Source organism: Mya arenaria, chromosome 12 (assembly GCF_026914265.1).
Source record: "Mya arenaria isolate MELC-2E11 chromosome 12, ASM2691426v1".
Taxonomy (NCBI): Eukaryota; Metazoa; Mollusca; class Bivalvia; order Myida; family Myidae; genus Mya; species Mya arenaria.
In genome coordinates, this window is record NC_069133.1 from 44,743,698 (window position 1) to 44,759,013 (window position 15,316).

At 39.4% G+C, this 15,316-nt stretch overlaps 1 protein-coding gene across 1 annotated transcript; it reads right to left on the bottom strand.

Moving 5' to 3' along the window:
* Window positions 1-367: 367 nt before the first annotated feature.
* Window positions 368-15,270, bottom strand: LOC128212036 (4-hydroxy-2-oxoglutarate aldolase, mitochondrial-like). Its single transcript, XM_052917268.1, has 7 exons — window positions 14,854-15,270; window positions 14,114-14,242; window positions 13,346-13,473; window positions 2,957-3,091; window positions 2,321-2,417; window positions 1,360-1,493; window positions 368-822 (listed from the first exon to the last, which is right to left on the bottom strand). Exons 1-7 carry the CDS (start codon window positions 15,101-15,103, stop codon window positions 670-672), a joined length of 1,026 nt encoding a protein of 341 aa, XP_052773228.1. The 5' UTR covers window positions 15,104-15,270; the 3' UTR covers window positions 368-669.
* Window positions 15,271-15,316: the final 46 nt, after the last annotated feature.

Here is a 15,316-nt window from a genome sequence, read left to right on the forward strand (position 1 = left end):
ATACAATACCAAACTTTACACAATGTGTGTGATACAATACCAAACTTTACACTTTGTGTGTGATACAATACCAAACTTTACACAATGTGTGTGATACAATACCAAACTTTACACAATGTGTGTGATACAATACCAAACTTTACACAATGTGTGTGATACAATACCAAACTTTACACAATGTGTGTGATACAATATGGAATTTGTCAACTCTAACTCAAAAGTATGAACAGCATAAAACTTAATGAATGACTGAAGGCCAGAAGTATCCGGCATCTTGTTTGAGATTTAAAAATGAGTTCAATGTACATTGCTCATTTGTCTCTACCCTAGAAATCATTCATATCAAAAGATGGGACAACAACTGGTAAAATGTTTAAAATATTTATAGTCATAAGTATGCATGTATAACTATATACATATTTCTCTGTATTTACATATCGGAATTTGACAGTAAAAAATACTTAACAACAAAATGCAGATACATGGACTTGTAAATTACAATACTGATAGTCATGTCTGACTTGATAACGTTTATACGTCAATTAATTATGCACATGTACGTACATACATGTATATACACATATGTTTCGGAGTACAGTGTCTCTTCTGGTTAAATAAATATATTTTAGCAGAAAATGTCTACATCATCATACTGACGTTATAATTTTATCATGTCAAAAATCCCTCCTCTGTGATTATTTTCCTCAGCGCCGCCTTGTTGGTATCGGATATAGGCAACAATGGTGACCTATTTGGGCCTCCAAAGTAACCCAGCATTTCCATTGCAGACTTGAGGCCCGGCACTCCGAACTTCTTAGTTACCTGAAAATACATTAAAATATGGCATTGAGCAACAAAGGTGGCCTGATCTGGATCTATGCCTCCAGAATATCACAGCATTTCCACTGGATTTGAAGCTCGGTACACAAACTTCTTTGTTGAATAAGTGTGTGACAATCTGAACAGAATTCCCTATTCGTAATATATTGTATGACAACCAGAACCTAACAGCTGCCGTCGGTTATCATGCCAACCAAAAAAACGTTACGCTGCCACTTTGAATCACTTTCGCAAAAAAACACTGAATGGAGTGGATTTCGGAAATCGTTTTAAGTAGTATACTTTTTAAAGCAAAGCCATCGATTGCCGCTGACTCGCAGACCTGGGATACATATACATGACTGCGTGGACAAATCATGTATGAATTTGTCCCAGAGCTGAGTCAAATGTGTATACGATATGCGACGAAGCCGAATGACACGAACCAAATAACTCGCTCTAGCAATGTTTGTATGTATTTTGGCCGTCGTATATAATTTATGGTGTTCAGTTTGTGACCCCAACGCAACTCTGACATACCGCTAGGTTTGGTCCAATCATGCGATGTTGAAGCTCTTTTGCTTCCTCCATTTTTCCCGCCTTGAAGAGCTCCTCCAGACGACAACAGTGGTCCCCGAGAATGTTCGCCAAGGCCAGTACCCCACCCACCGCACCTAGTAAAGATTGAACGGAGAAGTTGTTAATACTTGTCATTAATGGTCGGTTATTTTGTTTACATATCTTTCATTTTACAGCAAATAGCCAGAGGCGTAGCTAGCCCTCTATTCATGTGGATTCATGTTTGTGCTACGGGGTCAAAGGGCATGCCCCCTCGGAAAAAAATGAAAATCATGGTGCAATCTGGTGCATTCTGGGTGTTCTGAGGTGCTTTATTTAGTACTGGAAAATTGATAGTTTTATGATCATGTAGTCAACTACGCATACTGCAACTTTGGTTGATTTAAAAAAAATCGTCAGAATCATGTGGATTCAGCCGCGTACTCGCGTATACATGTAGGTAGCTACGCGCCTGGACGCACAATATAGCTCAAAAGTTTAAAATTCAAATGTTATTGGCATAAGCTGCATATAAATGCCTTTGACATTCCAAACATAATCATTGCGACATACACATTATAAAGATTTACAATAAGAGTTAAGTGTCGTATTGAGAGTAGAAAACATATCGTAAGTATTTAAGAATGCGATAGCAATACGAATCATGTAAGGAAGCAGGGGCGACATAGCCTCAATATCCTTATGGCGACATAGCCTCAATATCCTTATGGGTGTGACTATTATATCTACTTACAATCGAAAGAGGAAAAGACCTGGCACCAATATCAAATTTATTTAATCATACTCCCATGCAAGATCTAATGGGTAGTTGTTGTGTTGGGCAACATGATCTTTCTAAACGGGATGACCCAAAAAATATTGGACTGATTAGCTCGTGAAGTGCCTAAACTAGCGCAAGCTATTACTGGTATAACGGACGTACCGACAGTGTAGGCCGGAAGTAGAAAACTGGCTGACCCGGCAAGGACCTGGAAGTTGTTCCCTTTTGTCTTGTGAACCATGTATCCGATCTTGGAAATCTGAAAGTAAAGGCAAGTCTTTTTTCATATATTTTTGTTCTCAGTGAGTTTACTTCCACAGGGACACAGAGCATGTTTGACAATGGAACTGAATTTAATTATGTTTTTTACGGAACTCTAATTTCAGAAAACAGGTATAAATGTATAGTAATGCTGCAGGGGGGGGGGGGAGTAAACAAGAACTCCGACTGCCATCATATGTCAATCGGAACACAGTCGGCTATTAATCCGAGCTTGCCGGAGATGGCCGAGTAGTTACCTTTGATGCTAGATACATCAGATGCTAAATGGCATGCAGTCAATTGTGTAAAACAGATCAATGCTTTGGTTTGGTTATGATTGGCCAAACTGTTTATTGATTGGTCCAGATTTATCCAACAAATTCCTGTTGACCAACTAAAGTGTTTTTAAATCATTCTAAGCTATAATGTAATAAAATGTGTTTAGATTAAGAATTAGTGAAATGCCTTCTATTTTTTGGTAATACGAGGACATCACATAAACGGACAAATTAATAAAACAAACAAAAACATGCTAACGTCTCCGCCACTGTCCTTGACCCCGGCGATGTTGGGATGGGTGGACAGCTGGATGACGACTTCCGGTGCCAGGTCTATCCCGGTGTTCCCTGGCACGCTGTACAGGATCACGGGAACTGGACTCTCATCTGCTACCTGACGTGAATATCCATGAAAAACTTACTAATAAGGCCACATATTGAAGAACACAACTGAAAACAAGCCGTTTACCCATCTTAAAAGACAGAACGTAAACAATAATAAAAAATAACTTTAAAAAGTTATATATCTGTGTTACAAAGATACAGCAAAGGAAAGGAGAACCTTCGTTAAATGTGTAATCTACGAGCCCGATAGAAGTACGACGATCATATAAATAGATACATTAGGAGTGAAATGTGCGATCTACGAGCCCGATAGAAGTACGACGATCATTTAAATAGATACATTAGGAGTGAAATGTGTAATCTACGAGCCCGATAGAAGTACGACGATTATATAAATAGATACATTAGGAGTGAAATGTGCGATCTACGAGTGAATAGAAGTACGACGATCATTTAAATAGATACATTAGGAGTGAAATGTGTAATCTACGAGCCCGATAGAAGTACGACGATCATATAAATAGATACATTAGGAGTGAAATGTGCGATCTACGAGCCCGATCGAAGAACGACGATCATATGAATAGATACATTAGGAGTGAAATGTGCGATCTACGAGCCCGATAGAAGTACGACGATCATATAAATAGATACATAAGGAGTGAAATATGCGATCTACGAGCCCGATAGAAGTACGACGATCATATAAATAGATACATTAGGAGTGAAATGTGCGATCTACGAGCCCGATAGAAGTACGACGATCATATAAATAGATACATTAGGAGTGAAATGTACGATCTACGAGTGAATAGAAGTACGACGATCATTTAAATAGATACATTAGGAGTGAAATGTACGATCTACGAGCCCGATAGAAGTACGACGATCATATAAATAGATACATTAGGAGTGAAATGTACGATCTACGAGCCCGATAGAAGTACGACGATCATATAAATAGATACATTAGGAGTGAAATGTACGATCTACGAGCCCGATAGAAGTACGACGATCATATAAATAGATACATTAGGAGTGAAATGTGCGATCTACGAGCCCGATAGAAGTACGACGATCATATAAATAGATACATTAAGGAGTGAAATATGCGATCTACGAGCCCGATAGAAGTACGACGATCATATAAATAGATACATTAGGAGTGAAATGTGTAATCTACGAGCCCGATAGAAGTACGACGATCATATAAATAGATACATTAGGAGTGAAATGTACGATCTACGAGCCCGATAGAAGTACGACGATCATATAAATAGATACATTAGGAGTGAAATGTACGATCTACGAGCCCGATAGAAGTACGACGATCATATAAATAGATACATTAGGAGTGAAATGTGCAATCTACGAGCCCGATAGAAGTACGACGATCATATAAATAGATACATTAGGAGTGAAATGTGCGATCTACGAGCCTGAATAGAAGTACGACGATCATATTAAATAGATACATTAGGAGTGAAATGTACGATCTACGAGCCCGATAGAAGTACGACGATCATTTAAATAGATACATTAGGAGTGAAATGTGCGATCTACGAGTGAATAGAAGTACGACGATCATTTAAATAGATACATTAGGAGTGAAATGTACGATCTACGAGCCCGATAGAAGTACGACGATCATTTAAATAGATACATTAGGAGTGAAATGTGCGATCTACGAGTGAATAGAAGTACGACGATCATATAAATAGATACATTAGGAGTGAAATGTACGATCTACGAGCCCGATAGAAGTACGACGATCATATAAATAGATACATTAGGAGTGAAATGTACGATCTACGAGCCCGATAGAAGTACGACGATCATATAAATAGATACATTAGGAGTGAAATGTGCGATCTACGAGCCCGATAGAAGTACGACGATCATATAAATAGATACATTAGGAGTGAAATGTGCGATCTACGAGCTGAATAGAAGTACGACGATCATTTAAATAGATACATTAGGAGTGAAATGTGCGATCTACGAGCCCGATAGAAGTACGACGATCATATAAATAGATACATAAGGAGTGAAATATGCGATCTACGAGCCCGATAGAAGTACGACGATCATATAAATAGATACATTAGGAGTGAAATGTGCGATCTACGAGCCCGATAGAAGTACGACGATCATATAAATAGATACATTAGGAGTGAAATGTGCGATCTACAAGTCGACAGAAGTACGACGATCATTTAAATAGATACATTAGGAGTGAAATGTACGATCTACGAGCCCGATAGAAGTACGACGATCATATAAATAGATACATTAGGAGTGAAATGTACGATCTACGAGCCCGATAGAAGTACGACGATCATATAAATAGATACATTAGGAGTGAAATGTACGATCTACGAGCCCGATAGAAGTACGACGATCATATAAATAGATACATTAGGAGTGAAATGTGCGATCTACGAGCCCGATAGAAGTACGACGATCATATAAATAGATACATAAGGAGTGAAATATGCGATCTACGAGCCCGATAGAAGTACGACGATCATATAAATAGATACATTAGGAGTGAAATGTGTAATCTACGAGCCCGATAGAAGTACGACGATCATATAAATAGATACATTAGGAGTGAAATGTACGATCTACGAGCCCGATAGAAGTACGACGATCATATAAATAGATACATTAGGAGTGAAATGTACGATCTACGAGCCCGATAGAAGTACGACGATCATATAAATAGATACATTAGGAGTGAAATGTACGATCTACGAGCCCGATAGAAGTACGACGATCATATAAATAGATACATTAGGAGTGAAATGTGCGATCTAACGAGCCCGATAGAAGTACGGACGATCATATAAATAGATACATTAGGAGTGAAATGTGCGATCTACGAGTGAATAGAAGTACGACGATCATTTAAATAGATACATTAGGAGTGAAATGTGCGATCAACGAGCCCGATAGAAGTACGGACGATTATATAAATAGATACATTAGGAGTGAAATGTGCGATCTACGAGTGAATAGAAGTACGACGATCATTTAAATAGATACATTAGGAGTGAAATGTGCGATCAACGAGCCCGATAGAAGTACGACGATCATATAAATAGATACATTAGGAGTGAAATGTGCGATCTACGAGTGAATAGAAGTACGACGATCATTTAAATAGATACATTAGGAGTGAAATGTGCGATCTACGAGCCCGATAGAAGTACGACGATCATATAAATAGATACATTAGGAGTGAAATGTGCGATCTACGAGTGAATAGAAGTACGACGATCATTTAAATAGATACATTAGGAGTGAAATGTGCGATCTAACGAGCCCGATAGAAGTACGACGATCATATAAATAGATACATTAGGAGTGAAATGTGCGATCTACGAGTGAATAGAAGTACGACGATCATTTAAATAGATACATTAGGAGTGAAATGTGCGATCAACGAGCCCGATAGAAGTACGACGATCATATAAAGAGATACATTAGGAGTGAAATGTGCGATCTACGAGTGAATAGAAGTACGACGATCATTTAAATAGATACATTAGGAGTGAAATGTGCGATCAACGAGCCCGATAGAAGTACGACGATCATATAAATAGATACATTAGGAGTGAAATGTGCGATCTACGAGTGAATAGAAGTACGACGATCATATAAATAGATACATTAGGAGTGAAATGTGCGATCAACGAGCCCGATAGAAGTACGACGATCATATAAATAGATACAATAGGAGTGAAATGTGCGATCTACGAGTGAATAGAAGTACGACGATCATTTAAATAGATACATTAGGAGTGAAATGTGCGATCAACGAGCCCGATAGAAGTACGACGATCATATAAATAGATACATTAGGAGTGAAATGTGCGATCTACAAGTCGATAGAAGTACGACGATCATATAAATAGATACATTAGGAGTGAAATGTGCGATCTTCCAGCCCGATAGAAGTACGACGATCATATAAATAGATACATTAGGAGTGAAATGTGCGATCTACGAGCACGACAGAAATACGACGATCATATAAATAGATACATTAGGAGTGAAATGTGCGATCTACGAGTGAATAGAAGTACGACGATCATTTAAATAGATACATTAGGAGTGAAATGTGCGATCAACGAGCCCGATAGAAGTACGACGATCATATAAATAGATACATTAGGAGTGAAATATGCGATCTACGAGTGAATAGAAGTACGACGATCATTTAAATAGATACATTAGGAGTGAAATGTGCGATCAACGAGCCCGATAGAAGTACGACGATCATATAAATAGATACATTAGGAGTGAAATGTGCGATCTACGAGTGAATAGAAGTACGACGATCATTTAAATAGATACATTAGGAGTGAAATGTGCGATCAACGAGCCCGATAGAAGTACGACGATCATATAAATAGATACATTAGGAGTGAAATGTGCGATCTACAAGTCGACAGAAGTACGGCGATCATATAAATAGATATATTAGGAGTGAAATGTGCGATCTTCCAGCCCGATAGAAGTACGACGATTATATAAATAAATACATTAAGAGTGAAATGTGCGATCTACAAGTCGATATAAGTACGACGATCATATAAATAGATACATTAGGAGTGAAATGTGCGATCTACGAGTGAATAGAAGTACGACGATCATTTAAATAGATACATTAGGAGTGAAATGTGCGATCAACGAGCCCGATAGAAGTACGACGATCATATAAATAGATACATTAGGAGTGAAATGTGCGATCTACAAGTCGACAGAAGTACGGCGATCATATAAATAGATATATTAGGAGTGAAATGTGCGATCTTCCAGCCCGATAGAAGTACGACGATTATATAAATAAATACATTAAGAGTGAAATGTGCGATCTACAAGTCGATATAAGTACGACGATCATATAAATAGATACATTAGGAGTGAAATGTGCGATCAACGAGCCCGATAGAAGTACGACGATCATATAAATAGATACATTAGGAGTGAAATGTGCGATCTACGAGTGAATAGAAGTACGACGATCATTTAAATAGATACATTAGGAGTGAAATGTGCGATCAACGAGCCCGATAGAAGTACGACGATCATATAAATAGATACATTAGGAGTGAAATGTGCGATCTACAAGTCGATAGAAGTACGACGATCATATAAATAGATACATTAGGAGTGAAATGTGCGATCTTCCAGCCCGATAGAAGTACGACGATCATATAAATAGATACATTAGGAGTGAAATGTGCGATCTACGAGCCCGACAGAAATACGACGATCATATAAATAGATACATTAGGAGTGAAATGTGCGATCTACGAGTGAATAGAAGTACGACGATCATTTAAATAGATACATTAGGAGTGAAATGTGCGATCAACGAGCCCGATAGAAGTACGACGATCATATAAATAGATACATTAGGAGTGAAATGTGCGATCTACGAGTGAATAGAAGTACGACGATCATTTAAATAGATACATTAGGAGTGAAATGTGCGATCAACGAGCCCGATAGAAGTACGACGATCATATAAATAGATACATTAGGAGTGAAATATGCGATCTACGAGTGAATAGAAGTACGACGATCATTTAAATAGATACATTAGGAGTGAAATGTGCGATCAACGAGCCCGATAGAAGTACGACGATCATATAAATAGATACATTAGGAGTGAAATGTGCGATCTACGAGTGAATAGAAGTACGACGATCATTTAAATAGATACATTAGGAGTGAAATGTGCGATCAACGAGCCCGATAGAAGTACGACGATCATATAAATAGATACATTAGGAGTGAAATGTGCGATCTACAAGTCGACAGAAGTACGGCGATCATATAAATAGATATATTAGGAGTGAAATGTGCGATCTTCCAGCCCGATAGAAGTACGACGATTATATAAATAAATACATTAAGAGTGAAATGTGCGATCTACAAGTCGATATAAGTACGACGATCATATAAATAGATACATTAGGAGTGAAATGTACGATCTACAAGCCCGATAGAAGTACGGCGATTATATAAATAGATACATTAGGAGTGAAATGTGCGATCTTCAAGCCCGATAGAAGTACGACGATCATATAAATAAATACATTAGGAGTGAAATGTGCGATCTACAAGCCCGATTGAAGTACGACGATCATATAAATAGATACATTAGGAGTGAAATGTGCGATCTACGAGCCCGATAGAAGTACGACGATCATATAAATAGATACATTAGGAGTGAAATGTGCGATCTACAAGCCCGATTGAAGTACGACGATCATATAAATAGATACATTAGGAGTGAAATGTGCGATCTTCAAGCCCGATAGAAGTACGACGATCATATAAATAAATACATTAGGAGTGAAATGTGCGATCTACAAGCCCGATTGAAGTACGACGATCATATAAATAGATACATTAGGAGTGAAATGTGCGATCTACAAGCCCGATTGAAGTACGACGATCATATAAATAGATACATTAGGAGTGAAATGTGCGATCAACGAGCCCGATAGAAGAACGACGATCATATAAATAGATACATTAGGAGTGAAATGTGCGATCTACAAGCCCGATTGAAGTACGACGATCATATAAATAGATACATTAGGAGTGAAATGTGCGATCTACAAGCCCGATAGAAGAACGACGATCATATAAATAAATACATTAGGAGTGAAATGTGCGATCAACGAGCCCGATAGAAGTACGACGATCATATAAATAGATACATTAGGAGTGAAATGTGCGATCAACGAGCCCGATAGAAGAACGACGATCATATAAATAGATACATTAGGAGTGAAATGTGCGATCTACGAGTGAATAGAAGTACGACGATCATTTAAATAGATACATTAGGAGTGAAATGTGCGATCTACAAGCCCGATAGAAGTACGACGATCATATAAATAGATACATTAGGAGTGAAATGTGCGATCAACGAGCCCGATAGAAGTACGACGATCATATAAATAGATACATTAGGAGTGAAATGTGCGATCTACGAGTGAATAGAAGTACGACGATCATATAAATAGATACATAAGGAGTGAAATATGCGATGTACGAGCCCGATAGAAGTACGACGATCATATAAATAGATATATTAGGAGTGAAATGTGCTATCTACGAGCCCGTTAGAAGTACGACGATCATATAAATAGATACATTAGGAGTGAAATGTGCGATCTACGAGCCTGATAGAAATACGGCGATCATATAAATAGATACATTAGGAGTGAAATGTGCGATCTACGAGCCCGATAGAAGTACGACGATCATATAAATAAATACATTAGGAGTGAAATGTGCGACCTACGAGCCCGATAGAAGTGCGACGATCATATAAATAGTTACATTAGGAGTGAAATGTGCGATCTACGAGCCCGTTAGAAGTACGGCGATCATATAAATAGATACATTAGGAGTGAAATGTGCGATCTACGAGCCTGATAGAAGTATAACGATCATATGTACATACATAAGGAGTGAAATGCGTTATCTACATGTACGAGCTCGTTTGAGGTATGACGGTCATATGTACGTACATTAGGAGTGAAATGCGTTATCTATGAGCTCGTTAGAGGTATGACGGTCATATGTACGTACATTAGGAGTGAAATGCGTTATCTGTGAGCTCGTTAGAGGTATGACGGTCATATGTACGTACATTAGGAGTGAAATGCGTTATCTGTTAGCTCGGTAGAGGTATGACGGTCATATGTACGTACATTAGGAGTGAAATGCGTTATCTACGAGCTCGTTTGAGGTATGACGGTCATATGTACGTACATTAGGAGTGAAATGCGTTATCTACGAGCTCGTTAGAGGTATGACGGTCATATGTACGTAAATTAGGAGTGAATGCGTTATCTACGAGCTCGTTTGAGGTATGAAGGTCATATGTACGTACATTAGGAGTGAAATGCGTTATCTGTGAGCTCGTTTGAGGTATGACGGTCATATGTACGTACATTAGGAGTGAAATGCGTTATCTGTTAGCTCGTTTGAGGTATGACGGTCATATGTACGTAAATTAGGAGTGAACTGCGTTATCTGTTAGCTCGGTAGAGGTATGACGGTCATATGTACGTACATTAGGAGTGAAATGCGTTATCTGTTAGCTCGGTAGAGGTATGACGGTCATATGTACGTACATTAGGAGTGAAATGCGTTATCTGTTAGCTCGGTAGAGGTATGACGGTCATATGTACGTAAATTAGGAGTGAAATGCGTTATCTGTTAGCTCGGTAGAGGTATGACGGTCATGTGTGCGTACATTAGGAGTGAAATGCGTTATCTACGAGCTCGTTAGAGGTATGACGATCATGTGTGCGTACATTAGGAGTGAAATGCGTTATCTACGAGCTCGTTAGAGGTATGACGATCATGTGAGCGTTCATTAGGAGTGAAATGCGTTATCTACGAGCTCGTTAGAGGTATGACGGTCATATGTACGTTCATTAGGAGTGAAATGCGTTATCTACGAGCTCGTTAGAGGTATGACGGTCATATGTACGTTCATTAGGAGTGAAATGCGTTATCTACGAGCTCGGTAGAGGTATGACGGTCATGTGTACGTTCATTAGGAGTGAAATGCGTTATCTACGAGCTCGGTAGAGGTATGACGGTCATGTGTACGTTCATTAGGAGTGAAATGCGTTATCTACGAGCTCGTTAGAGGTATGACGGTCATGTGTACGTTCATTAGGAGTGAAATGCGTTATCTACGAGCTCGTTAGAGGTATGACGGTCATGTGTGCGTACATTAGGAGTGAAATGCGTTATCTACGAGCTCGTTAGAGGTATGACGGTCATGTGTGCGTACATTAGGAGTGAAATGCGTTATCTACGAGCTCGTTAGAGGTATGACGGTCATGTGAGCGTTCATTAGGAGTGAAATGCGTTATCTACGAGCTCGTTAGAGGTATGACGGTCATATGTGCGTTCATTAGGAGTGAAATGCGTTATCTACGAGCTCGGTAGAGGTATGACGGTCATATGTGCGTTCATTAGGAGTGAAATGCGTTATCTACGAGCTCGGTAGAGGTATGACGGTCATATGTACGTACATTAGGAGTGAAATGCGTTATCTACGAGCTCGGTAGAGGTATGACGGTCATATGTGCGTTCATTAGGAGTGAAATGCGTTATCTACGAGCTCGGTAGAGGTATGACGGTCATATGTGCGTTCATTAGGAGTGAAATGCGTTATCTACGAGCTCGGTAGAGGTATGACGGTCATATGTACGTTCATTAGGAGTGAAATGCGTTATCTACGAGCTCGGTAGAGGTATGACGGTCATATGTACGTTCATTAGGAGTGAAATGCGTTATCTACGAGCTCGGTAGAGGTATGACGGTCATATGTACGTACATAAGGAGTGAAATGCGTTATCTACGAGCTCGTTAGAGGTATGACGGTCATATGTACGTACATTAGGAGTGAAATGCGTTATCTACGAGCTCGTTAGAGGTATGACGATCATGTGAGCGTACATTAGGAGTGAAATGCGTTATCTGCGTTATCTACGAGCTCGTTAGAGGTATGACGATCATGTGAGCGTACATTAGGAGTGAAATGCGTTATCTACGAGCTCGTTAGAGGTATGACGATCATGTGAGCGTACATTAGGAGTGAAATGCGTTATCTATGAGTTCGTTAGAGGTGTGACGGTCATATGTACGTACTTTAGGAGTGAAATGCGTTATCTGCGAGCTCGTTAGAGGTATGACGATCATGTGAGCGTACATTAGGAGTGAAATGCGTTATCTATGAGCTCGTTAGAGGTATGACGATCATGTGAGCGTACATTAGGAGTGAAATGCGTTATCTATGAGTTCGTTAGAGGTATGACGATCATGTGAGCGTACATTAGGAGTAAAATGCGCCATCCATGAGCCCGTTGGAAGTACGACGGTTATATAAGTACGTACATTACTCATTAGGTGTAAAGCTAGCACTGCGGACGCTATGGCTTATGAACCGACGTAGAAAGGAATGTTCACTACCGAGTACCACGTGCACAAAAACGTAAATGGGCGACAACTGCTTATCAGGGTGTGACTACGAGAAATACATATTTTTGTGGAATTCGTATTTCCTTCAAAATTGTGCCGCATACACACCGCCTGGAAACAGAGTGTGTATTAGTCTACTAGATGTGCGTGCACACTGTATTTAATTGTACGTACCCTTCAGCGCAATGAGGACATTAATTGTGATTAATGAAGGCAGTTTTAAAATCTGATGGTTCGCAACGACCTTTAATTGTATAAAATTATGTACCTTGGTGAAATGAGCAACGAGGGCGTCGTTATTCATAAGACTCTTGTAGAAGAAGGGCGTGACCACGAGGACCGCCTTGGCCCCGGCGTCCGCCATCCGCCGACACATGGCCGTCGTGTCACGGGTGGCTAAGGGACGTGAAAATGAAATATTGAGGTTGCAATTTAAGTTCATGGCCATACTTTACATAAGACTTACTATTGTAGACTACCTGATATGGTATTCTAGAGGCAACACTTGACCAATGGCCAGTTGCTCAGTTTTGGGTGGTAATCAATATGCAACTTAAGTCATTCTCATGGTCATACACCATTGACTCTATTCACTGTATAGGCTCGTTATTTTTATCGATTAATCCGATTAGCTACATCGTTCTATAATCAAATAAGACCAATATTGAATACCACCCTTGGCCCGTTTCAATAATTTAAAAGATCTTTGTACATTTTAGTCTTTAATTTGGAATTATCTTAGTGCCATTGCTTGATTATTTTGCTACAAATTTGAGTAAATATAACTTGAGCCAGTATTAATAATAACTTAACACAAAGTTGAGGAAATAAAAAAGATCAATGTGTTGCCTCACGTGACATTTATACAGATTTAAGAATGAAACGGTTTAATTCTTAACAAATCTAGATTTATACTACAAGATTCACTTACCGTGTAAAATAACAATGGGTATCATTTCTTGTAATCCGATAAACTCGGTTGAGAAAAGTTGAGCAAGCGGTCATAAGAAAGCTACTGTCAATTGTAACAACTTACATTCGCATCCAGCCCCGGCGATAATTAGTTTCCCAGGAGCAGCCATTTCCGACACTCGCCGCACGAGTTCCACGCGCTCATCGTCTCGTAGGTACACGTACTCTCCGTTAGACCCCTGTACCACGTAGCCTTAAATAAACAAAAACATATTTGAAACACATAGCCCGAAATTTAGTATACACCTGTGTAAAAACGTAGCCTGAAATTTAGTATACACCTAAATGAAACACGTAGCCTGAAGTAAGCATTAACCTGTATCAAACCGCACGTAGCCTGAAATAAAATGAAACACCTAGCCTAAAGTAAGCATTAATTCACCAGTCAAATGTAACCACGGCCCCCCAGGTCCGGAGGTATACCGGGGATAGCCGCGGGGAAATGGGCCGTGTTTTTACCTTCCAGGTGGCCCCGCAGTGCCGGGTAAATGCGGAGGTTTTGTCTTCGCGCCAAAAATAGCTGGGAATGGTCCTTACCTATGGTCCCTGGGGTGCGGGGGCATTTTCGGGGATTTAACCAGAAGTTCGTCCCTGCGATTTTACCCGGGCTTGGCTGGACCGAAAGTCAAAGTCCCCGCTATTCCCCGGACCTGGGGGAGCCGTGGTTTCAATTGACTGGTGCATAACCTAGGCGATGGCCCTAACGGCATTCCGTAAAATATAGCTATCGAATGCATTGCAATTTACGTGACTGAAATACATCCATTGAATAATGTAATGCAATCTATATACATGTCAGCTCACCTCTAAAAGCTATCTTATTCCAAATGGCCATGTTCTCCTGTAGCTTGTCATAATCAATAGTCTCATCATTCTTGAACGGGGTGGCTATCGGGGGGTAGATCCCGCTTAGATCCATCTGCAATGTTGCCGACGACGAAAATCGAACCGGTTTTAGATTAAACTTGCAATGCTTCCACGCTTGTCCTTGAGGTACTGAACTTAACCGCGATGTAAACAAACCTGACCTAAATAGGATCACTGATAAACGCATTGTTCTACTTTATGAAATCCTTTTATGTGCGCTTGTTTAACGAAACGCTTTTGACTACCTAAATTAAACTGACTGAAAACTAAATATCAAAGAAACTCTTTTTTGCTACATGAAACTGACTGAAAACTGAATAATAACAAAACATGTATCATGTATCATATAGTGTGCTGCCGTATTGGTTTTCAGGTTTATGTATAAACACACCGTCTTTAC